The sequence below is a fragment of the Emydura macquarii genome, unplaced genomic scaffold, assembly GCF_026122565.2.
Source record: "Emydura macquarii macquarii isolate MOO-44397 ecotype Brisbane River unplaced genomic scaffold, CSIRO-AGI_Emac_v2 contig_3390, whole genome shotgun sequence".
NCBI lineage: Eukaryota > Metazoa > Chordata > Testudines > Chelidae > Emydura > Emydura macquarii.
This window is the reverse complement of record NW_027133527.1, coordinates 1,315,225-1,338,097: the sequence shown is the minus strand read 5'-3', so window position 1 is coordinate 1,338,097 and position 22,873 is coordinate 1,315,225. Positions and strand designations below refer to the sequence as shown.

At 50.3% G+C, this 22,873-nt stretch overlaps 1 protein-coding gene across 2 annotated transcripts in view; it reads left to right on the top strand.

The window, feature by feature from the left end:
• Positions 1-21,363, top strand: part of MAP2K3 (mitogen-activated protein kinase kinase 3) — a 48,499-nt gene extending 27,136 nt beyond the window's left edge. For both annotated transcript variants that reach the window (XM_067534326.1, XM_067534327.1), the window contains exons 2-13: positions 925-957; positions 1,176-1,245; positions 2,859-2,907; positions 9,638-9,751; positions 10,440-10,559; positions 11,137-11,253; positions 11,543-11,594; positions 12,440-12,567; positions 13,406-13,483; positions 16,569-16,708; positions 17,596-17,641; positions 18,469-21,363. In XM_067534326.1, coding sequence (XP_067390427.1) covers positions 925-957; positions 1,176-1,245; positions 2,859-2,907; positions 9,638-9,751; positions 10,440-10,559; positions 11,137-11,253; positions 11,543-11,594; positions 12,440-12,567; positions 13,406-13,483; positions 16,569-16,708; positions 17,596-17,641; positions 18,469-18,552 — 1,031 coding nt within the window. In that variant the 3' untranslated portion in view covers positions 18,553-21,363. The remainder of the gene's footprint in view (positions 1-924; positions 958-1,175; positions 1,246-2,858; positions 2,908-9,637; positions 9,752-10,439; positions 10,560-11,136; positions 11,254-11,542; positions 11,595-12,439; positions 12,568-13,405; positions 13,484-16,568; positions 16,709-17,595; positions 17,642-18,468) is intronic.
• Positions 21,364-22,873: the final 1,510 nt, after the last annotated feature.

Genomic DNA, 22,873 nt, shown 5'->3' with positions numbered 1-22,873 from the left:
TGCTGCCTCCCCTGGGTCCATTAACACTACCGCAGGAATTCTTCTCTCCAGCACACGCAGCAGCTCTGCTGCCGTTCAGCGCTAATGCTCTGTTGTCCCCGCTCTGAGATCGCAATCTAAAGTCAGCTCTGCTCCCCCTGTATTGTGTGCAGAGAGCTAGACAAGCTTCTGACTCTGCTCCCATGAGGCAAGCGGGTAGGTATCATTCCCAATTTGCAGGGAGGTTGTAGTTTGCTCAAGGCCATGCAGCTGCTAGTAGAACTGGGGAGTTCCTGTGATCGGGCCCCTAGAAAGTCCCTCTCTTCGGGCATCTTCTAGGTCAAAGAGCTGTTAGCAACAGCAGACTGCAATCTTCCTTTGCGTACTTTCACAATGCATCAGGTTGGTGTCTGTAAAATGCGGTTTTAAGCCTCTCAACAGCTGCCCGCTTGCTCCGCACGGATAAAATCGAGGACGCTCTTGTGCTGAGTGAATCTTGTAGGATCTGGTGAAAGGACAGCATTGATCAGAGGGGTCTGGGCTTCCGTCATGTAACATTAATGGTGTGGCGACCTCGTGCGGCCAAAAGGTCTCATGTCAACCCAGCGCAGTTAATGCATAAAATGAGAGAGGGGAGCTTGGCTTATTAAACGTGACCTTTTGCAGAGTCTCCGCTGCAGCTTCCAGGCCTAATACATTCTGCCGAGGCTGGCAGAACAAGTCCTTGCAGTATTTTGTCTCCACTTTTGCTGCCTCTCTGTTTGTGAGCCCCTCCTACCTTTGCGGAAAATACAAACAGGGCCTCTTTCCTTTTCAAGTGTGCGTTGGGGGGTTGGTGTGAATTTTGTTTTACCCTTTAGCACGGAGGACTGATTTGTACCAAGCCTTGTCTTACGCCATTAAAACTGATCTAATCTTTCTCCTTTTTTTTTTTTTTTTTAAAAGATCCCAGAGGATCTTTAGAGCCATCCAAGACAGGTAGGTGCCCAGCAAAATGATTTATTTAAGCTGACCTGTGTAATTAACTGAAAAAGCAACCAGCCAGGCCTGGGGTTCTAGTGGCCGTAGAACTGGGCGGTAACTTTGATGCAGGGTAGGAGGATGTTTGCGGCGGGGTTGTGTGGGGGGAAGTGGAGGGGAAAGCTGGGGAATCAGGAAAAAGTGTCTGTCTGTCAGGTGTATCTTTTCTCTTTCAGTGAAAGGCAAGAAAAAAAGGGATCTGAAAATAACATGTGTCCCCATCAAGCAACCAGTCGTGAACCCAACGTAAGTCTGTTGAGAACTGACTTTCCATGCGCCTGCGTGTCTGCCTTGAGATTTCAGGCTAAGGATTTGCCAACATGAGAGGAATATTACACATCAGTTTTAGAAATCAAACTTTTTTTCTTATTCTTTTGGTAAATTTAATTTTAAAATCTTTTTCTCTGTATTGTGGTAGTGCCCAGGCATTTGGCTGGTGGTGGGACTGACCTCTGATCCATGCAGCAAGCCAGTGATCTCACTGCCGTGCTGTGTGTGTTGTGTGTGTTAGGATTAGAAGGGTCACGTGAACTGTGAGCTAGGTGCGCGCGTCAGAGCTGGGAAATGTTATTTAACGGGCAGCTGGAATCTTGCTGCATCTGTGTTAATTTAAATCATTAACGCTCGAATGCCTTGGTACAAGGAGGGTGCAGAATATCTTGTTTGTTTTTTGTTGCCACCATCCAGTGCCTGCGTTTGGTGCCTACTTGTATCTCTGCTCTCTGGAATGTGTCTCGCTCCCGTTTGCTGTGGGAGTCATTCCTTGTTACATGCGGGATGGCGAGCCCGGCATAGCAGTGAACAGAGCTGGGCATAGTGCAGACAGATTGTGTGTAGACAAGGTCCTGCACCACACCTGGTTTATTCCTAAACTGCTCCTAGCAGAGGCCAGTTGGAGAACCTCAGGCTCATTCATTTATGCCCCCCTCAGCATTTGAATGAAAGTCTCAAGCCTAATGTGTGAATGCACCATTATCTGCCCACCCTGGTGCTTGTTCCCAGAGCACTCTGTGAAAGGGAGGGGTGCTGTCCAGGAGCGTAGGCCCCGAATGTAAGTTTTCTGAGCATTACTAAGTGTAACAAATCTTTCCATGACATTAGAGAGTGGTGCAGGGCTTTTGCTTTGGGATGAAACCGTTCCTTGAAGGCAAATATTGCAACGGTGTGCTAGCGCATGAGAACCTGGAGGCTAAACTGTTCTTCTGCTCCAAGCTAAGCGGGGGGGGTGGGAGTGATGAAAAGTAAACCTAGATTTGAAAATGGATTTTAATAATAATTGAAGATGCTGGGTAGTAACAGGTAAGGAACCACCTGCAAAAATCCAACAGATAGTGTCCATTGCCGCACAGTGCCACTAAAATGCTAGGCCTGCCTGCATGTCGTAGGTGAGTCAAACAAGCCCTTAAATAGACAGAATGCTTCATCTAGCGTCTGTCTTCTATAGCTGGGTTTTTCATACTTCTTGGCAGTTATGTTGGGTTGATGGGTGGATGTCCTGGTGTGATTGGCTGGGCTGGTCCACCCTAAAAACCTCCAGTGTCATAAATCGGTGTGTCTGGCTGATCTCCTGAAACGATGGACTCTCACTTGGAATAATTGACTCCGCTGGGTTAACGATGACCCAGCCTAACAAACTCTGGCTCACGTGCACTGCTTGACTCATGCGAGTAGGCAGCAAAGGCTCCACGCGTGAGTAACGCTATGCATCCACTCCAGTGCTGGCAGGATGGAGGCCTGTATTTGTAAGTTGGAGCCAAGGACAGGGAGATGTGGGGAATGCAAGCACTGAATGGGTTTGAATCCTGCTGTGGTATAGCAAGGTCAGTGGCTGCGCTAACTTCAATTTTTTTTCCATGCAGGCCTCCAAGGAACTTGGACTCCAGAACCTTCATTACTATTGGAGATAAAGTATGTTTCAATGGCTTTTTCTTCTTTGTGTCCTTGCGTGTACCCCTTCTCCTCCCTCCTCCCCCCCCCCCCGAACATCTGTGTTAGATTCATGTCTCTGTCTGTCGCCAGTTGTCAAACTTCTCCAAAAGCAACTTAAATTTCAAAGCGCGTTGAGCTCATCCTGGCGGCGGCGTGCACTCCTGCTGCCTCAAGCGGGTTTCCCATGATGGGTTGATATTTTAGTCAGCAAAATCTTCCCCACGCTCCGTGCTGAGTATCTGCACCACGGTCTGAAAAGGTGACTGGCCTGTGTAGAACGGCCGAGTGGTGGGGCTGGGGGGGAAGGGGAAGGATTGGGGAATTGGTGAAACTTTTGATGAAATTTGAAACGTTGCGCCCAGTTCTGCTTAGCAGTTAATTGATTAAAGCCAAACGGGACCATTCTGATTCTCCTGTCTGACCCCCTGCATGGCATGGGCCAGAGAACTCCACCCGGTTCAGAGTAGAGTGAGCAATGGGATGCTGCTGCTCAGAGGTCTGCTGGGGTGGGGACCTTTGGTCTCCTGTGTGGGCCCTGCGGGACAGAAAGGAACAAGCCCAGCAGTGATTCTAGGGGGAGGTGGGTAAGGGGTCTGCACGGCAGGACTGCAAAACCTCTGCTCTCTGGACCCCTTGTTGTTCAGAGGCAGGTAGCGCAGTGCATTCGGTGCAGTGTGTGGGGCTCTTCAAGATGTGGGGCTCTTTTAAGAAGAGAGGCCATGCTTCTGCTGTGCATGGACATGAGGGGAGCCCTTGGCCCATTATTGGGAGAGCTGGAGGCTTGTCCAGAACACCTCCCCCATCTCACTTTCCTGTGCATTCACTGTCAGCCTAGCTATACCCCCCACCTCAGAGGTGGTGGCAGTCACCACGGCTGTGTAGTACTGTAATAGGTCTCTTGTACCTTCTACAGAAGGGTCTCCGAATGCACCCTGTGATGTAGGGCAGTGTTGTCTCTGTTTTGTATATGGGGAAACTGAGGGACAGAGAAGACAAGAGACTTGTCCAAGGTCACACACAAAATCTGTGGCAGAACTGGGTCTTCGGAGCTCCAATCTGTCTCCTTTAGGCCATTAGCCCAGCAATGTTCATGAGAACAGAGCAGAGCCCTGCAGCTCCATGCTTCTGTCGCAGATGGCGGACACTGAAACATGCCACGCAGGTTTGAAGAACTTTAATAATAAAAAAAAAAAAGGCACAAAGACTATGGATAGCATATGGGGATGGAGAAAGTTGCATGCTGGGATCTTGACCCTTAGCTTCCAGACATCCCTGGACGAGTCATTTCTATCTCATGACGCATTGCAAGAATTTCCCAGAGGACACTGCGCTGGATGGCAGTGCGTGGCACCTGGGACGCACCATGCTTTGCATTGATTCAAGCACCGCACTGATGCAAGCAGCCAAGCATGCCCGCGGGTGAGCGATACACCAGCTGCGGTGGCCGAATGCTGCCGTCGCTTGTGTCGGCCGAAGCTCGTAGTGTAGGTGTGGCCTTATGTCGTTAGATCACTTTGGGATCCTTCAGGATTGAAAGCCTTGCCGTGGGTGTGCAATGCTAGTGTGCTTCTGGAACAAATGCCATGTGGTACAGAGGACAGACACCGTCCCCCACCTGCAGGACTGGGATTACAGGCCTGATCCCTTGGACCCCACACCGCAGACCCAGGCTGTTGCTTGAGCAAACAGAAATATCCTTCCCCTGGCGGTAGTATGAGGGCCCTTATCCTCTCTGTGGGCACTTGCTACGGAGCAACGTGGCATGTTATGTGGCCTGCTTCAGTGCCTGCCTTACCGCAGAGCCAACGGACTGCGTTGAAGCCCTGTGTCGGAGGGAATGGATACCCGCCGGCTGTGTGCGGCACTGCACAGCTAATGGGCAGAAAGTGACCTTGCCCGGAGGTGAAGGCCCCCGCCCCCAGTGTGCAGGAGCTGCAGTCAATCAGCGTGAGCTCGGAGCACCCTCACTGACAAAGCAGCTAGTGCTGCGAACTTCAAGGGCTGTTCACGGCAGGTCTCTAAAGAGAAGCCGTGCCTGGGTCTTGGACGAGTTCTGTGACTCCCCGCCTTTCCTCTCCTGTCTCCCTGGGATTTACCACGCAGTGCTCAGTGAGCTAATGAAAAACACCAGCTGGAAATAGTTGCTGCCCCTTCAAGTTCGGCCTCTTGTTATGGGGTCTCCTGGGGCCGTGTCAGGCTGTTTGCCGTGTGGCTAAATATAGTGTCTTGGCCGAGAGCTATAATTAGCCTCTTACCTTCCACCCTGGGCGGGTGGCAAGTCGGGGAAGATCTGGATCTCCAGCCTGCGGTGCAGGGGGAAGGGGAAGCCTGCACTCATTCTGGCAAAGTGGCCCCATTGCCTTTGTTCCATTGTGCAACGTGCATGTTAACAGCTTGCGGGGAGAGATGCTTTGGAGCTGCTGGCAGTGCTGTGCTCTGAGGCGCATGGAGCTCAGGGAAAGGACTCTGCTTGCTGGTCTGTCTGTGCCCCTGTAGCTCTCCAAGCAATCCCAGTCCAGAGTTGCATGTTGCTGCCCTACGTTTAGGGTTACTAGGTGCTCTGAGCTGGCAGTGCGCGTGCTGCTTGCCACCTGATTTTAATGGAACTGGCTGGCCAGAAATGTCCCCTCCCTCTCTGACAGGTGCATGCAGCTCCTTTCCCCTCCGTAGGCTGCCGTGCTGTGGTATGAGCACCTCTGCCGGCCTCGGCTGCTCCGTTGCGTGCAGGAGTCTTGCTTTGGCTTCCTGTGACACGGGACTTTGCTGCTGCCTGCACGTCAGTCTGGAGCAGCGCGGGGCAGGGAGATTGGCTGGGCACGGAGGGAGCCACTGACTGCAACGCTCACGAAATGTCTGCTTCGGAGGCAGCGCAGACACCCCGTGGGAGCTGGGAGTGTCCTGTCAGCCTGACCCTGCCTGCTGACCTTCCCCCTTCCCTTTCCAGCCTCCTTCCAGGATTGTATTGCAAGGGAGGTGGCTGGTGTCTTCCTGTGCTGGGCAGCGCATGCCTCATGGCTGAGCTCCAGCGTGTAACTCCCCTGATTCCTGGCCCGTGTGGGTGCCAGAGATGTCCGGCTTTACTGGCTGGTGTTCAGGGTTAAAAGGCAACCTGCAGCAGAGCTCTGCCTCGACCCTTATTCGGCCAGGTGACTAATGCAGAGAGGGCTTTGTATGGCCAGAAGCCCATTGGCCACATCAGCACGCAGCACCGTTTCCCCCGCCGCTCTGGGTGTGACCTGCAGGCATTGTTTCTGGAGCAGAGTCCCCTCTTGTGCAACAAATGTCTTACCTTATCCTTCCTTCTTCGTGGCTTAGCTTTGACTCCTGTGTAAATATTTGATTTTCCGAAGACCAAAGCAAAATCCGGCACCATTCCAGTCTTGCCTTGCAAAGGGAGGGCGGCAGTTGGCTGGGAGGAGTGCAGGCAGCTTCCTTGAACAATTCTTGGGGCGAGGAACAGATTGGTCTCTGTTATGCTGAACTGGTGTGTGACTAAATCTCGGATTAGTAGCCCACGGATACCTACGGGAGGAAGGATGGTCTAGTGGATGGAGCCATGGGTTGGGCTCAAGAGACTGGGGATCAGCATAGGTGCAAGCTCCCTTTGTGACCTTGGGCAAGTCACTTAATCTGTCCTGTGTCTCCGTTCCCTATCTGTTAAACGGGGCTCGCACGTATAAAAGCCATTCACGGTTGTGGGGTGCACCTATGTGAGGTGGTGATGGCCGTAGGATGGCCTAGACAGAAAGTAGAGTCCTGGAGTGGGTGAAGCAGTTTTATACCCTAAGGTACTCTACCATCACGAGCAGCCATGCAGGCGTCCCACTTCAGCAGCTAGAGCCCTCTATTTACATTCTGCTTTGTCCTGTAGCAAGGGCTGTAACAGAACAAACTGGATGATGCAAAGAGCAGAAGGGAGTGTTTGCCCTTTCTGCTCCTCACTATGAAAGGTGTGTTTAAAAAAAATCTCTCCCCTTAGAAATATCAGGAACATGTTTAGTCTTCATCTCTTAGCAGGAGGCTCCGTTAGGTGACTCTCAGACGTGCTGGGAGCTAGCCCAGCCTATGATAGAAGGGATAATCTGAGCTGACACTTTCTTTTAGGTGTTAAATGCAACAAAATTAAACAATCTCAATTAAAATCCCTCCCTTAATTAATCAGCTGTCACTTCATGGGTATGAGGGAAATGATAGGAATTGCTAGACTGGCCCTGACCATCTGATCTAGTATCTTGTCTCCAACAATGGCCCATAGCAGTTATTTCAGAGGAAGGTGCAGAAATCCCCCAGGACGCAGTGGTGGGATAACCTGCCCCCAAGGTAATATGTCGCTAACTCCGATTTGTTAGAGATTAGTTTATGCCCTGAAACATGAGTTTGGAGCCTTCTAGCGCTCAGAGGGTTTTTTAAAATCCTTATTGTTATAACTGCATTACTCTTGTTATCCAATCCGCTTTTGAATCCTGACAATCTTGCTAGTTCTTCAGCTGTCCAGAATCTCCCAGGGTAGGGTAGACCAGATCAGAATTGCTGAGGTAACAAGAAGACGACGACGACTATTTTTTGGGGGGAGGAGAGTGAATCAACTTTCAGGCTTTCCTTCCTTACGAGTGTAAATAAGGCAGAAGTCCTTTTTTCCCTCCCCATTTCCAGTTGCCTTAAATTCATGGGGCTGTACGTGGATAACCATGCAAGTTCCTTGAAAACAAGGGATTTATGGATGTCTTAGGGCTGGAGATTAAACATTTTCTCTCTCGCCTCCATTCACCCAACTAGAAAATCTTTGCTTCATGACCAGCACTGAATGAAATTCCTTCCACGTCCCTAGGTACGTGTCAGTTTAAAGTAGCAGAAAGTGGAAGATCTCTTGGCTAGCGGCCTTGCACAAAACCCATTGATCAGATTCCCCAAAGGTCTATGGATTAAGCTTTTGTAGCGGCACGTTTGCTGCTTGGCTGGAGTCTGAAAAGTTTGCAAAGCAGAATGGAGCAGGGGATGAACAGGATTGCTGGAGGTCACGCTAGGGTCACAGCTGCACCCAAGGATGACCTGGCTTCCCCACGTTTCCTGTGGAACATGAGATGGTGCAGGGTAGAGTGGGTCCAGCATTCAGATCAGAATCGCTTCTTGTGTTGCCAGAGGAGCAATTAAAGTCCTGAAAATTATTCAGCCGCTATGGAAATATCCTTGTACCAGTAATTCTGGTACTGAGAAGGGGTGATGTGGGGAGGGAGACGAGCAGCATTTACTGCCTCCTGCAATAGCAGGACTTAAGGGATAAAGTCCTTGGCTCTGGCAGCCAAGTGTTAGTGGGCTTTATACAGCTCATGGGGAGGCAGGCAGCAAGGAATCTGCTTTCCCGTCTTAGCAGTTATCTCAGACATGGGGCCGGGAAAACACACAGTGCCCAGGCTGCTATAACAGCCAGCGCGATGTGTCTTTGTTAGTTAGACACAGCATGTGTCTCCCTGCGTCAGGGCTGCCGCGGAGTTCGCTTGAGGTGACTTGGTGGCGCCAGAATGTGTGTGTGTGTGTGTGTGTGTGTGTGTGTGTGTGTGTGTGTGTATGTGTGTGTAATTGATTTCACATGCTTGAGCAAAGCCACTCAGTGGCACCGTGGTGATGCGGAAGCTCATGGTAGCTTGGCTGTGGTGTTCAAGCTGGGAGGGGGCTGGTTTCCTGAGGCCTTCTCACGGTCCTGTTTAAATCCCTTTACGAAGGCAGTAACCCGGCAGTGCAGTTTTTTGCAGTCTTTGGAGTACGTTGTGTAGCGAGTTATGTGCTGCTCTCCCAGCTGAGTAGTCTTGGGCTGTGTACAGACACAAAGCCTGTCTATTATTTCTGTCTAGCGTGCAGCACTGGCCTAGGCTGTGTTGTCTAAACTATTAGAAATTTGTTTAGGTGACTTGTGTCCCAGCCAGGGCAGGTAAAAGCCCAGCATAGACCATCGTTCATGGCAGCTACTGCCTGCTATGATTGTCAGATCTTGAGACATTTCAATAACTTTGGACATAGCGAACGTCACAGGAGCCTGGTTGGGAGGAGGCTCTCCGACGCACTGAATTCAGACCTCAGCTCAGCCCGCTGGAGGCTGTTAGCCCATAGCGGGTCTTTATTTTGCATCGCGGCATCTCCTGTGCGCTGGCAACATGTGCAGAACAGCGCTCAACAGGATGGCGCTGGGTTTCCAGCATGGGTGGGCATGTCCAATGGAAGCGCCCGTGGTATTTCTCCTCTTGTTCAGCAGGAAAGTTGTGGTGGGACAAAAGAAAAGTGGGCTACTTTAGCATTTTTGGAAGGGACACTGTTGCAACCTCCCCTGCCCCGGCCCAAGCTAAATGAAGTTGTTACTGTTTATCTGACCTACTTACAGACACGGCAGCAGTCAGTGAGGATGAGACCTGGGACTAAAATCACACTCGAGCCAAAGAAGTAACTTCACTAGCTGTGCGTTGGTAGCTGGTTGTTATAGGCCTGTGGGCCCATCTCTAGCAGGAGCCATGACCAAACTGACCCAGTGTGCTACGGTCCCGTCAAAAGGAACGTCTGGGGTGGATGTTTCAGGTCAAGGCTCGGTTCTTTGGATTGGTGTCCGTTTTCACGGTGTGGCGCTGCGGGGAGGGATTCTAGCCGCTCCGTTGTTGATCACGTTTCGTCCATTTCCCGTTAGTGCTGTTGTAGACTGTAATTCGTCTTCTCTCCCCTCAAGAACTTTGAAGTGGAGGCCGATGACTTGGTGACCATTTCGGAGCTGGGCCGTGGGGCCTATGGAGTGGTGGAGAAAGTACGGCACGCGCAGAGCGGCACCATCATGGCCGTCAAGGTGAGAACAGCCCACTGGGGTGTGAGGGTCTAGAGAGCAGGGAGCATCTCCTCTAGAAACCCAGTCCAGCTCCCGTGGGAGTTGATGGAAAGAATCCAAGTGACTCCATTGGCTGTTGCACTGAGCCCCCGTCTGCAGGTGAAGTGCTCCTGGGGTACCTAGGTGTGACTGAGACCCTGCCTTGCTCCATGTGTGACTCCAGCATTGCATTGCTGGGCCTGGATTTTGGGAGGCGAAGGGGAAAGCCTGAGCAGAACCCACCTTCTCGCAGGGAACGGAGCGCTACTCCCGCAGTGCACAAAGCAAACTTTGAAACCCCAGCCCCTTCATTCATGCCCTCGGTCACTGGAACCTGCTGTGTAGGCCACTTGGATGTCTAAGTGGTTGTTCAAGTGCTGGCACGCGTCAATACCTGCCATGGAGTCAGCCAGTGATAGCGGAGACTCCTATCCCTCAGTGGTACCCAAGTACGCCTTCTGGAAATCGGGGACCTAGGCATCTGAATGGCCTAAAGTGGGTGCAATTGTGTGTCAGCACTGCAGATGCACAATGAGAGAAGGTTAGGCTAAAAACCGGGCCCTGAAAGTTCCAGGCACTTAGTGGGAGGTTTTTCCCCCCCCACCACCACTCAGGTGTCCCTTGTGGGCCCAAGAGCTTCACCGCTGGCTAATGACCTTTTTTCTCTCAGAGAATCCGCGCGACTGTGAACACTCAGGAGCAGAAGAGGTTACTGATGGACTTGGACATCTCCATGAGGACGGTAGACTGCTTCTACACGGTCACCTTCTACGGAGCCCTCTTCAGAGAGGTAACAGGGCTGCCGTGCTCCACGGCACGTGGTTCTTACCCTGCTTGTGGTACAGGGGTGAAACGGTTTCTTGAAGAACCCCATGGTCCGTCTCCCTTGGCTGTTCTGCATGGGTGGTTTTTAGTGGATGGTTGGACTCCACCATGGCACAGATCTGTCAGTTCTCCAGAAGTAGCAGCTCCTCGGCCACCATATTACACCCACATAGTGCCACGGAGACGGGGGGAATCTCTCTCTCTCCCCCTCCGCTGTACCACCTCCATACTGAGGCTCTGATCCAAAGCCCATTGCACCAATGAGGATCTTTCCATTGACTTTGCAGTACTCTGGACCGGGCCCTAAACCTGAAACCATTCTCCAGTACTTGCAGTGGTATCTCAGTGAAGGTTTGGCCCATGTGTCTTCATCGCTCCCATGCCCCAAGCAAACATGATGCTGTGATACACAATGAGTTGCTGCTTCCGGCAAGAGCTTACAGGTTCATCAACAGGGCAGGCATTGCCACCTCCATTTGGTCTCAGCATGTTTCTGTGCAGGGGAATTCCTCCTCCATGCGAGCTGTTTCTCTTGTCGTTAGGGTGACGTGTGGATCTGTATGGAGCTGATGGACACCTCTCTGGATAAATTCTACAAGAAGGTGCTGGAGAAGAAGATGACGATCCCTGAGGATATCCTCGGGAAAATCGCTGTGTCTGTGAGTGGCTGACTTTTGAATGGAGAATGTCCTTCAGGACGATCCCCCTCCTGAGCTCTGTAAGCTCACACTTCCCCAGGGCTGGGCACAGACGCATGCTGCACAGGTCCTAAGCTCTGTGACGTTCATATGCACACAAGGCGTTGCCAGCTCTGTTGCCCTGAAGTTAATGGCAGACATCGCTTGTTCATACACATGCTCATTTAGAAGCTGGTGGCTATTTTGCTGGGAGAGGCTGACACTGTGAGGTTCAGTGTGTCTAACAAGTTCTTTCTCTTCTGATTCCTAGATTGTGCGAGCACTCGAGCATTTGCACAGTAAACTGTCAGTGATTCACAGAGGTAAGTTCTGAGTGACTAGATGACATGCCTGCACGAGTCTCTCTCCTTAGAATCCATCTTAGACGGGCACAAATCCTGTAAGATGCTGGGTGCGTCTGACTTCTGGATTCATTTTGCAGAAGGTGCCTCAGAATCTCGTGGGACAAGCTGAAAACCTAAGGGCCGGACCCTGAGGGCTGTTTGGCACCAAGTTGTTCTTTATAACCCAATCACACAAATCTGGGCCTTTTCTCCTTTCCAGCTTGAATGTGTAGCAACCATATTTTCACAAACATCTGATTCTTACAACCTTAGCTCTTATAAAATGAGCAGAAATTGCAGGCTACGGTTAGAAAAAAATCCCCTAAACTTCCTTGCAAATTCACTGGTGGGTCCAGCTGGCTGGGGTTTGAAGGATGAACTCATGGCTAAAACTCTGGGACTGGGAGTCAGGAGAGCTCGGTCCTCTTCCTTGCTCTGCTATAGGCTTCTTAGATAACCCTGGGCAAATCACTTAATCCTTCCGCACTTTGGGTTCTGCATCAGAGGAGATCTATCGACTGCCTAAGGAGGTAGAAGGTTAGCTCCTTGTCCAGCATGCATTGAGTGTAAGGTGCTGTAGAAATGCAAAGTATATTAAAAATAAATGTGTGATATTAAAAAACAGAGACACTGGGGTTTTTGATTTCTGCTCTAGTTTCCTTTGGCTTATCCTCTCTCCCTTGAGTCAGCAAGGATTCCCTGCAATGTCTTTAGAAGATAGAACAGTGACTTCCTGGTTTTAAATCTCCTTAACTCTGTAGCCCACTTCTTTTGCGCTTTCTAAGTTGAAGTTGTAACCTGTTTCCTCTCTGTAATCCTGTTAGATGTGAAGCCTTCCAACGTTCTCATTAACAAGGAGGGGCACGTGAAAATGTGCGACTTTGGAATCAGCGGCTACTTGGTGGACTCAGTTGCTAAAACCATGGATGCGGGCTGTAAACCCTACATGGCTGTAAGTGCCTGTGGCTGCATAATCTGGTCTGTTATCTTAAGACTGCATTCAGCTTTGGATCAGATGGGGATGGGTCTATCCTTCCCTAGCTGCTGACTTTAAGTAGGAACAGAACGGGGTAGTTTGAAAACAAACCTGCCCTGAAATGGAACTGATCATAGTGTTCTCTGGGGGCCCTGATTCAGCAAAGCACTGAAGCACTTGATTAATTTGAAGCATGTAATTGGCTCCACTGACATCACCGCCCAAGGGGGCACGAAGCATTTTCACTGTAACCCAGGCTGTTTCCCAGGCCATCTTCTGTCCTCAAAATAGCACAGCGAATCTTCTTACGAGCCTTGTTGTTGGCCGAAGATGCCTGTTGAAGGCTGGCACCTCATTGGCCAGTTGCTAGTGTGCTGACATTTCTACTTATTGAGCTTTCAGGAACCTTGTTCTCCCAGCGTTACCCACCTATTGCTGTCTGAGCATATGTGCAGACTGTAAGCTCCTTGGGGCAGGAACTGCCCTTGTATCTGATGGATGCACAGTGCCTAGCACCATGAGCGCCACCATAATTAATGATAGTGGCGATTACAGGAGAAGCCATTTCTGGGTGTTGGAAGGTGCGGAAAGGAACAAAATTAACTCGGGTAAGACTGATCAAGACATTGCATTGATCAGTCCTGTGTAGAGGTTGTACAGCCGAAATGCTAACATCGGCCTATGGTGAGTCCGCCCAGGCTGGGTTTCGTAGTCCAGGATATATGCTGGTAGAGAGAGAGGTGTCTGCGTGTGTCTGTCGTCTACGTTCGGCAAACAAGATTGAGTTGCATTAAACTCTGTCTTGTCGTTACAGCCAGAGAGAATAAACCCGGAGCTGAACCAGAAGGGATACAATGTGAAGTCCGATGTCTGGAGTCTTGGAATCACCATGGTAATGGTGGTCACTCGCTGTGGTCTGTGTGGGGGTGGGGGTGGAGGGGCTAACTCTCTGGCTTCATGGGAACATGACTGGATGAGGACACGGTAAGGGGCCTCAGGCTTTGGCCCTAAACAGGCTGGCGTTCTCCTTGCATTCCCCCTGCTGCTCACCTCGGACAGCTGTTTTGCTGCTGGTGGCTGTGGTTTTCACAAGTGCATTGAGCAGTATCAGGTTAGCTCCGGGCCACTCCCCGTTCCAGAGGGGCTTAAATCCCTTGGCAGGTAAATGAAAATGTCAGTCTGGGCTGTGGGCTACCAGGGGTGTTGGGTCCACACTGGCTTTGCTGACGAAGAGGGTGTTGGTGCTGCTTGTGGGAAGGCAGGAGCTTTCGACACAGCCTTCACGGCCCTGCCCGCCCTCTAGTTTCCCTCTCCACAGCTGGTTACAAGGAACATGGTTCAGTTTGTACCTAAGCAGCAGCCTTTCTGCCAGCACAGCTGTATGTGCCATGTCCATTCCCGCCAGACCTTGATCTGTGTAGCAGTGCATTCTGGGAATATCTGGGTAAGCCATGCTGTAGGGCCAGGAGAACAGCATATGGATCGGTGCACTCCGGGGTATCTCACTGCCCAGAGAGTAGGGATGAAGGAGGGCCAGCCAAACCAGTTACAGAAGGCACAGCTTTTGGGGCCTAGGTGTTGCGAGAAGTGAGTTGCACCAGTGGGGAGCCTGTAGCTGGTGTCATGATTACTAATGGTTAAGCCATGTGCTATGAGGACACAGCCATGCCATTAACTGGTTATAAATATGATTCATAGTTGTGGCGGCTTAGGGTAGCTTATTTACCAAGTGTAAGAAACTGCTGTTTCAATGAGCATCTAAAGCCTTCTGGCATCAATGGATGAAGGAAATCCCAGTTCTTGGCTCAAAGAAGTTAAAGCCTGGGAAATGTTTTCTCCATTTCCAAGAGACCAAGAGGCTGAGTGGGTAGGATTTTTTTTTTTTAAGGATTTCCTCCAAGCTTTTAGCCATGACATTGGTTAAGTTGGTTTGTGCATTCTGCAAAGGGCCACCTTGGCAAATGTTCTCTCTCCCCCAGCCAGTCTTGTCCCCCCCCCCCCCCCCCGTAAAAAACCTCCAACCCTTGCCAGTTCTTCCTGTTTGAATTTGCATCCAATCTGGAGCTGAGCTGAGTGGACATCTGTGCAACGGCCTGGAAATGTGATCATGCTTTAGTTTTCCTCCCCAAAAGCAGGAAGCCATGCGATGAGAGATTGTGTGAATGAGGAAATCTATAAGCTCATTTAAAAGCAAGAGAGAGGGCGCCACTGAAATGCTGCCATCATGCAGCTGATTTTCACCCCGACTTCGATGATTCTTACTAATGTCTTCCTCTGGGCTGGCTTCCTGTTTTTATAACCTAGTGGCTTGATGACGTCAGACCAGCACGTTTTCAGGACTCTTGGCTCGTACCAAATAGGGTCTTTTCGGGGTGGGTTGCACATCTTTCCAGCAGCAAGAATCAGAACCCAGACTGCTCACCCAACTTGAGACCAAAGCTGCTTGAGGCTGCTGCATTGCCTACCCGGTGTCTCTGCAGAGTGTCCTTAGAGAGCTGCTCTGCCAGCCTTGCATGTGCCACGCCATCAGTGACTCTTCCAGCCGAGGGCAGGAATGAGTCGTCTGCAACACGGTGCCATCCCCCGCGGCCCTTTGCAACACTACATAGAGTTTTTACGGGGCAGCTCTCATTGTAGTAGTTAAGGATGTAAACGGCAGAAGCTAAGCCTGGTACAGTTTGCATCGGGCCACGAAGCTGGCTAGACTCTGGCTTCCATGTGTTCCAAAGCCCTCAAGGGGTATCTCAGCCACTGGCCTTAGTTCTCTTTTAGGAACCAACCGCACGAGCCCCCTGACTGATCTTCGCTACCCTGGCAGGGTGTGTGGAGCTGTACCTTAAAGATACAGCTGCGGCAGCGGACCCAGAGAAAGAACAGCTAAGCTGGCTAGAGATGTGGGAGAACTTGCAGTCGAGGGGAGATGAGGAATGCTGAGTGTTCAGGCCTGAAAGAGCTGGAGGAGAGCAAGCAAGCCAGAGGAGAGTGCTTGCCGCTGATCTGTCCCTCAATTGACCTAGCTCCAAGTTACCATCAGGCTTCAAAGAAAAGAAGCCTCTGGGATGTGTTCCCACAGGAGGTTGGAGATTTTTGCTGGGTTTAAAGGGGCAGCCTAACTTTGACCAAGAACATTTGAAGTTATGCAAGCAAGGGTAGAGGTGGTTGAATCTCCTGGTGCCGGGGCATAAACCAATCACCAAATAAACATCCCCTCCCTACGTGATTAGCATTACTTGATGCCTCCGGATGCCTGGTAGGATTTTGCCTTTCACTGAAACATGCAGCAAAGGTTGCTGATTAGAGTAAAGAGAGCAGGTTTGATGGATTATTGGTCCAAGCAGGTATAGCCAATCCTCTGCTGACTAATTCTCTTCCATTGGCTTTCCTATTCCATGGGTTTGTTTTTTTGTGTAGCCGTATTCCCTGTGGGAGTTTAGTGTAAAGCTCAGAAGGGTGTCAGGAATCTTAAAAGAGGCCCAGATGCCATGTGATGGACAGAGTAGTACTGAAGGGACACTTGCAAAGGGGTCAGAAATGGTTTTTATTTTTCGTGGAGAACTTTTTAAAAAAAATATCCTGTTTTCCAAAGTGTGTGTGAGTGAGAGAGAGAAGCCCAAAACTGGGCAAAGAAATGGAGCTGTGGGAAAGCATTTTGGCATCTGGTTTAATTTTTTTAATGAAAAACTGGAAAATGTTGGCAGGAAATGTTCACTTTGGTCAAAAAGCTCATTTAAAAGAGTCCCCATTTTTTCACTGCAATGGTACGAACAGTCAGTGCCTGGTGTACTCTTGGGGGATGTCTGTCTGCAGCTGGTATGCTCTATTGCTGTGGTGCCTAGGACCCCATTGTGCCAGGTGCTGTACAGACCCAGAACAAAAGACAGTCCTTGCCGCAGAGCGCTAGCAGTCTAAGCAATATGAAGCTGCAGAGCAGCCTGAGGACATGGACATGCAGTATTTTCTCTCCCTTCCCCCCCTAGATTGAGATGGCCATTCTCCGCTTCCCCTATGAGTCCTGGGGCACCCCCTTCCAGCAGCTCAAGCAAGTGGTAGAGGAGCCTTCGCCCCAGCTCCCTGCTGATCGCTTCTCAAAGGAGTTTGTGGACTTCACAGCACAGTGGTGAGTGTGTCTGAACCCATCCGGAGGCTTCCCAATGCTGAGTGCTCGTGTCCCGTATCAAAGCACAAAACATATTTTTACCCGGCTTTGGGTCCCTGTCAGTCTGTCTTTCCTATCCCCTCGTCCTGAATGACCCCCCCCCCCTTGCAATCTGTGCAGCAAACACTCCACAGATTGCTTTGGTTTCCCGCCCTGATTCAGCCAGGCCGCCTGAAAAGGAACAGATTGCTCTTCCACGTTGGATGGTTCACACTATTGAAATTTCAGGGGTGACTTGTTCAGCTGCAGAAACCAAGCCCAGAACAACCCCTTGCAGTAGATGCTGCCCATCGCCGCCTTTGACTGCCACTTAGAATTGGGTGAAGCCTGATTGTGACTTTCAGAGGATTAAAGCGCATCTCAGCTTGGCGCCTTAACCTACTTCAGGCACCATTTTAAGTGCACCTAGGAGCTGCACTGCAGTAGCCTTCAGTTCTCAGCTGGGCTTTAGCTGGTCCTATGATTCTGGAATGGGCAATGCTATGCAATATCTGTCCCGTTCGGGGGTACCAGACCCTTTTATCTCGGGCACAGCTTGCACGTGCTCTGGATGTACAAAGTGAAGGGTGAGGTTTAAATGTGGCTGATTACCAGGCCAGGAATGTGTTTGTGTCGGACAATTCTGTATGTAGGGCTCTCCTGTTCTCCTGCCTAATTGATTTGCAAGGCACTTTGGTTCAGAGCCAATACCTGTTATAACCAAAGGGAGATGAGAACTGATAGCTGCCTAATAGAAAGAAGAGGATGCTGGCTAGATGCTCCCACTCCTGTCCCAGCCTGAGATACTCTGTAGTCCATGGACAGCAAAGATAAAGCCAATGTTTCATGGAAGTTTCTTTCTGTTCCAGCTTAAGGAAGAACCCTGCAGAACGAATGAACTATTTAGAACTTATGGTGAGTGTCTGTCTTTTTTTTATTATTCTTTGATCTCACAAAATCTTGCCCTGTAACTAAAGCTAAGTGAATAGTCAGTAGGTGTTAGACTGTACACAGAGGCTGGGCTGGGCTGGGGGTGTTTCGGGTGTTTCAAGTCAGTGACATGGAACAGGGGCAGGTGGAACAGGCATATTGAAGTGCCTGCCGGCCAGGTGCGTCATGCGTATTCAGACTTCCATCCCCTCATCTTCTCCCATCCCCTCCGCTGCTGGCTGGCTTAGAACAATCTCAGAAGCTGGTGTGACAGCTGCCATTGCGGCCAACGCACCAGAGACTGAACCGTGGACCTCCAGAGCTAAAACATGAGCTGCTGCAGCTTGAGCGAGTGAACGGAGACTCCCTAGCTGGGGCTGTGCCAGCCCAGAGAATCTACTGACCAGCACGGAGGAGGACCTATGACACACACACTCGTCACTTGCTTACGCTGCTTCTGCCCTCTGTTGTTCAGTGTGGTCCAGTCCTCCCTCGTGCCTGGTTTTGTTTTTTATTTTTTTTGGTGCTAGAATCTTGCCTATGCTTTGAAAGCAGAGGTCAGAAAATGTGAAATGAATCTGTTCAGCTCAGCCTACTACTGAGATTCAGCCCAGGGCCTCAAGCCTGCTGTCTTAAAGGATCAGTGTACCTGGGGTATACTGGGGTTTTCTTGTTGTATTCGCAGAGGGGTGCGGTTGTGGTGCCTCTCTCTCCCACAATGCATGGCTGGCTTTGTGACTTCCGCTGGTGAGCGTGTTCGGTATTGTCCTTCCTTATGGCTGAGGTGACACCATCTTGATTCTTGTTGGCAGGAACATCCTTTCTTTACCTTGCACAACACCAAAGAGACTGACATGGCCTCCTTCGTGACAGAGATCCTCGACGAAGACTCCTAATTCACCGGCCTCTCTGCCACGTACAGTCACTTCAAACCAACGTCCTGGCTTCCCTGCAGAAGAGAGAATAAGGACTCATGTTAATGGTGGTTTGCACAAATTGCGTCTCCCCTGCCCGTGTGCGTCTCCGAGCCGGTCAGGCATGGCCGCAGGCTGGTTTTTATCATCTGTATGCTGAAAATTCCACAGGCAGGACCTTTGAAATTGACACACGTAGTAGTCAGGGCTGTTACTGACTAGCCCATGGGGCAGAGTGGGCTCAGGAGATTACCTGCTGGTGCCAAACGTTCCTCCTCAGCTGTGTCAGGAAAGCAGACTCCTGGTGTCTGAGTTGAGGAATCTGTTATGCACGCGCTCCCTCCGTTGTGCCCCAGAGCCAAATCTTCTGTCCCCCCACACCCTCCTCCAAGGCCTGCGGGGCGGGGAGAGGAGTGTGTCTGCTCCTTCAGCGTTCAGTCTTGCTCTGCTGACCCTCAAGCCCTGCCCTTCCCCCGGTGCCATGGCTGCGGGGATCCCCCGGGGCTCTGTTCAGGAAGTGGTCTGTGGAAATCTGGGCGCAGCTGCGCTTTGCTGCTGCTGGTGGGAGAGGCTCCGGAATCAGAAGTGCCTGGCTCTGCAAGGCTGCTCCACAGCTGAAGGCGCCTCTCTCTTCCTAGAGCCTGTGGAGCCAAACCCACACACGGGTCATGTTTCCCTAGACTGTTACAGGGACCTTCTCTCCCTGCCCGAAAACCTGTTCACACAGTCCAAGCTTGTTCTGAGCTCCTGCATCCACTTCTCCACCCACGCTGGCCAGTGCGCCCCGCTCCAAACAGACACAGGCCCGTGGCATTTGGGGAGAGGATTCCACACGCCATGTCCCTCCTCCTCCTCTCCCCCCTCCCCCCCAATAAACCGGGGGAGGGATTGGCAAGGCAGGCAGGTGGCAGCTCCCACTGGCAATCTTTGAGTGAGGTTCCAAAATCCCATTCTCAGGGGTGTTTCAGATTTTAATAGCGGCTATCCCCCCCCCACCTCTTCCACCTGGAGCTTGAGAACTGACCCAGCACTGTGACTCTTGTTGGTTTCTGAGGTTGCTTTATACCTATTTGGTCCCATGTTAACCAAAACAAAACAAAAAAAATCTATTTAAAGCCAATGAATGTGTACAGGCAGTGTCGGCAATTGTACATTTTACGTGTGTATATATAATGGACTTTGTAACTCATTTCCTAGTTTTAATCCAACTAGCTATAAATTAAACCCTTTCCTTGTGGGGGCAGGGGGACTCCCCCTTTAGCAAATCCACTGTGAAAACCTGATGATGGGTCCCCTCTCCCCCCAGCCATCGAGGCCTTTGAATGGGCCGGGAACGGTGGGGTTATCTAACTTCTGCTGTATGTGATCACAGAATGCACATGCCATATGTGGATGATGTTTTTAAAATGGATGTTTTCTGATTTTTTTCCTTTCTAATGCATTTTTGTGTGTGTGTGTGTGTGTGTATATATATATATTTTTAAATCACTGATGAACATACAAATGTATATGTGGCTAGAGGGTTTGGTGAATGGCTAGCAACTTTCTGGTTACATTTGGGGTGGCTGGGATGGGTCACAAAAAGGCAGCCTGGCCTAAGAAGTGTGGGGTGTTTTTTTTGGTAAAAATGCGTCTTTTGAACTGAACCTTTTTAAAGACACCTCCTCGAATTTTGTACAGGGGAGAGATCTGGCTTTCCGGGTGCAGCTCCATTGACTTGTGCTCTGCCCCTTTACAAATCGGGTCCCCTGAGTTCATGGCTCTTGTAGTTCTGTAGCATAAAGTCAATTGAAGGGGAAATCGACCAGAGTGGCTCCCTTGTGGAGACTATGCTGGACTAAGTCACTTTTATTTCATAATAATTAGTGCACTTCCAAAGCCGAGCAATTATTCCAGTAGAAATTGACTGTTCTGGAATAGCATCCCCAGGGGCAGTTATTGCAGAACAGCTTATTCTGCAATAGCTATTCTGGTTAATTTCTCATTTTAGAAAATCCCTTCCACCACCAGCCCGGTTTATCAGCTGGAGATGGCTAAGCCCTGTTCTATTCAACCTTAAAAGTACCTTTTTAGATTTGCCTGTTGTAAGAAAGTGATTAACGCTTTTAACTGCTCCCTCCTCTAACCCACTCTGCAAACCACCTGGAACTCTCATGATGCTTTTTGTAGGTGCACCCCTACGGGCTTGGGATGGCAGCTTCTCTGCTGAGCTGTACAATTCTGTTTTTCCTTGTTGGTTAGTTGGGATTGTTTTATTTTGACTAAGCTTTTTTTCCTTCTCCCCCCACCCCTAGTGTTTTGGGGATTGGTTATCATTTATTGCATGGTTTTTTGGATGCCTTTCACTTCTCCTGGTAAAGCCCTGGATCTGGCTGGATTCCTACCAACTCTCCTCCTGACGATGGTCTGGGAAGGATTTTCCTTCTGCTTTTGTGTATGGGGAATCACATCTGGGGAGTGAATCTTACACCCTGTGACTGATGTGATGCCTAGGTATTGTTCTGCCTGCCTGCACCAGGAGTAAATCTTGCTCTGTGTTAGTTTAATTTTATTTCAGCTTCACTGTTCCAGTATGTGCCCTTGTTTTCTTCCCTTCCAAGGCTTTTATTCTTCTGATTCTGTTGCTCTCCCTCCATGGATTGTTGGAAGAACTCCAAGTAACTGCTTGGAACCCAACTGAGCTGGGAGAGAGAGAATTGTTGCCCTGGGAGAAGGTCCTCTCACCTTGTGCTTACGAGAATGGTCTGTAACCATTAACTTGGTCATTGGTTTTCAATAAAATAAGCCCCCAAACCAACTCCTCACGTGCTTTTCTTGGAACATCAACACTTGCTCATTCCAGCTTCTCCTACCATCTGTCTGTCTTTTGAATGTTGGAGTTGGTTTTGAAATACATCAAGTGTATTCCAGTAATGCCCCACTTGCTGGAGCCAGACTCTGTGGTGCTAGGCACTGTACAGACATATACCCAAAGACAGCTCCTGCCCCAGAGATTGCAGCTTTAATTTAACACATGACAGCATATCCATGCAACATAGGGGGAAGGTCAGGGCAACAGCTGTGTGCACAGTTTGTAGAGGTACTGGTATAAAAGGATTTTGATTAGCAGTGTGGCTTAGGGGATAGAGCACTAGAGTGGGATTCAGGAGAGCTCGGTTCTGGTCCTGGCTCAGCCATTGGCCTGCTGGGGGACTTGAGGCAAGTTACTTCCCCTGTGTGCCTCAGTTTCCCTATCTGTGCAATGGGGATAGTGACACAGACCTGCAGAAAGCGCTCTGAGAACTATGCCTAGCAAGCACTATATAAGAGCTAGCCGTTGTTGCTAGTCTTGGTCTGTAACCACAGTCCCAGCCACGCCCGGGTGTGTGCTGCCATCAGGGCAGAATGGATGCTTAAGCCATGTGGAGAAGGATGGAGGTTAAATAGGAAGATTCTGCTAGAGTGACTGTTTGCGGTGGAGAGTGGCCCTGCCCCAGCTAGCAGGGATTAATGACTGCTATTGTCAGCACCCGGGGCCGTGCTGTACCATCATCAGACAGTCCTGCCCTGAAGAGCAGGCAGTCTAAGTTCTGTCCTCCAGGGCCGAGGGTGTATATGGAAGTTTCAGTTCTGTGGCTATCAAAACCCGTTAATTCCTGCAAGGAAGAGCAGTCAGGTGTAATAATAGGGCTTTAATTTTTCCACCAGCCCAGGGTCATTGCATCCTTATTAGACACCTACCCTTCCATGCACTTAGCCTGTGCAGAAATCGAGAGCAGCTTGAGGCTCAGATATCCCACCTGCCACCTACATCAGCTGTTAACCAGGCTGCCCAGCCCTCATTTCCTTCCTTAGCACTGGGGATGTTATGGGGAAACCTTAGCTGCAGAGCATGTTTATTTTTAACTGAGTGAGCCACCAGCATCAGTAGCGTATGGAGCCTAATAGAGGCACAGTCACTGAATGTGCAGAATCCTGAAAAGTACTTTGGGGTTGATGAAGACAAAGCGGGCCCTGAAGTGTTTTTGTGCATCCAGGAAGCTGGGAGCAAACACTGGACTTAACTTTGTTTAACTCTTAAACGGGGGGTGGGGTGGGGGAAGCCACCCTCTTCCCACCCTCCAGCTGGTGCAAGGCAGCGATTGTTCATTAGAATATCCATTTGAGAGGCTAGCGTTTTACAGGTAGCAAGGCTATGAGAATAGGATTCCTGCCAGATTCCCTTGCTGCCTTTCAACAGGTGCATAGAAACTCTGGGACTCATCAGCCAGGCCCACTTTCTGACCTGCCCTGCGCAAGTGGGAATGCTGTTGCGGGAGTTTCC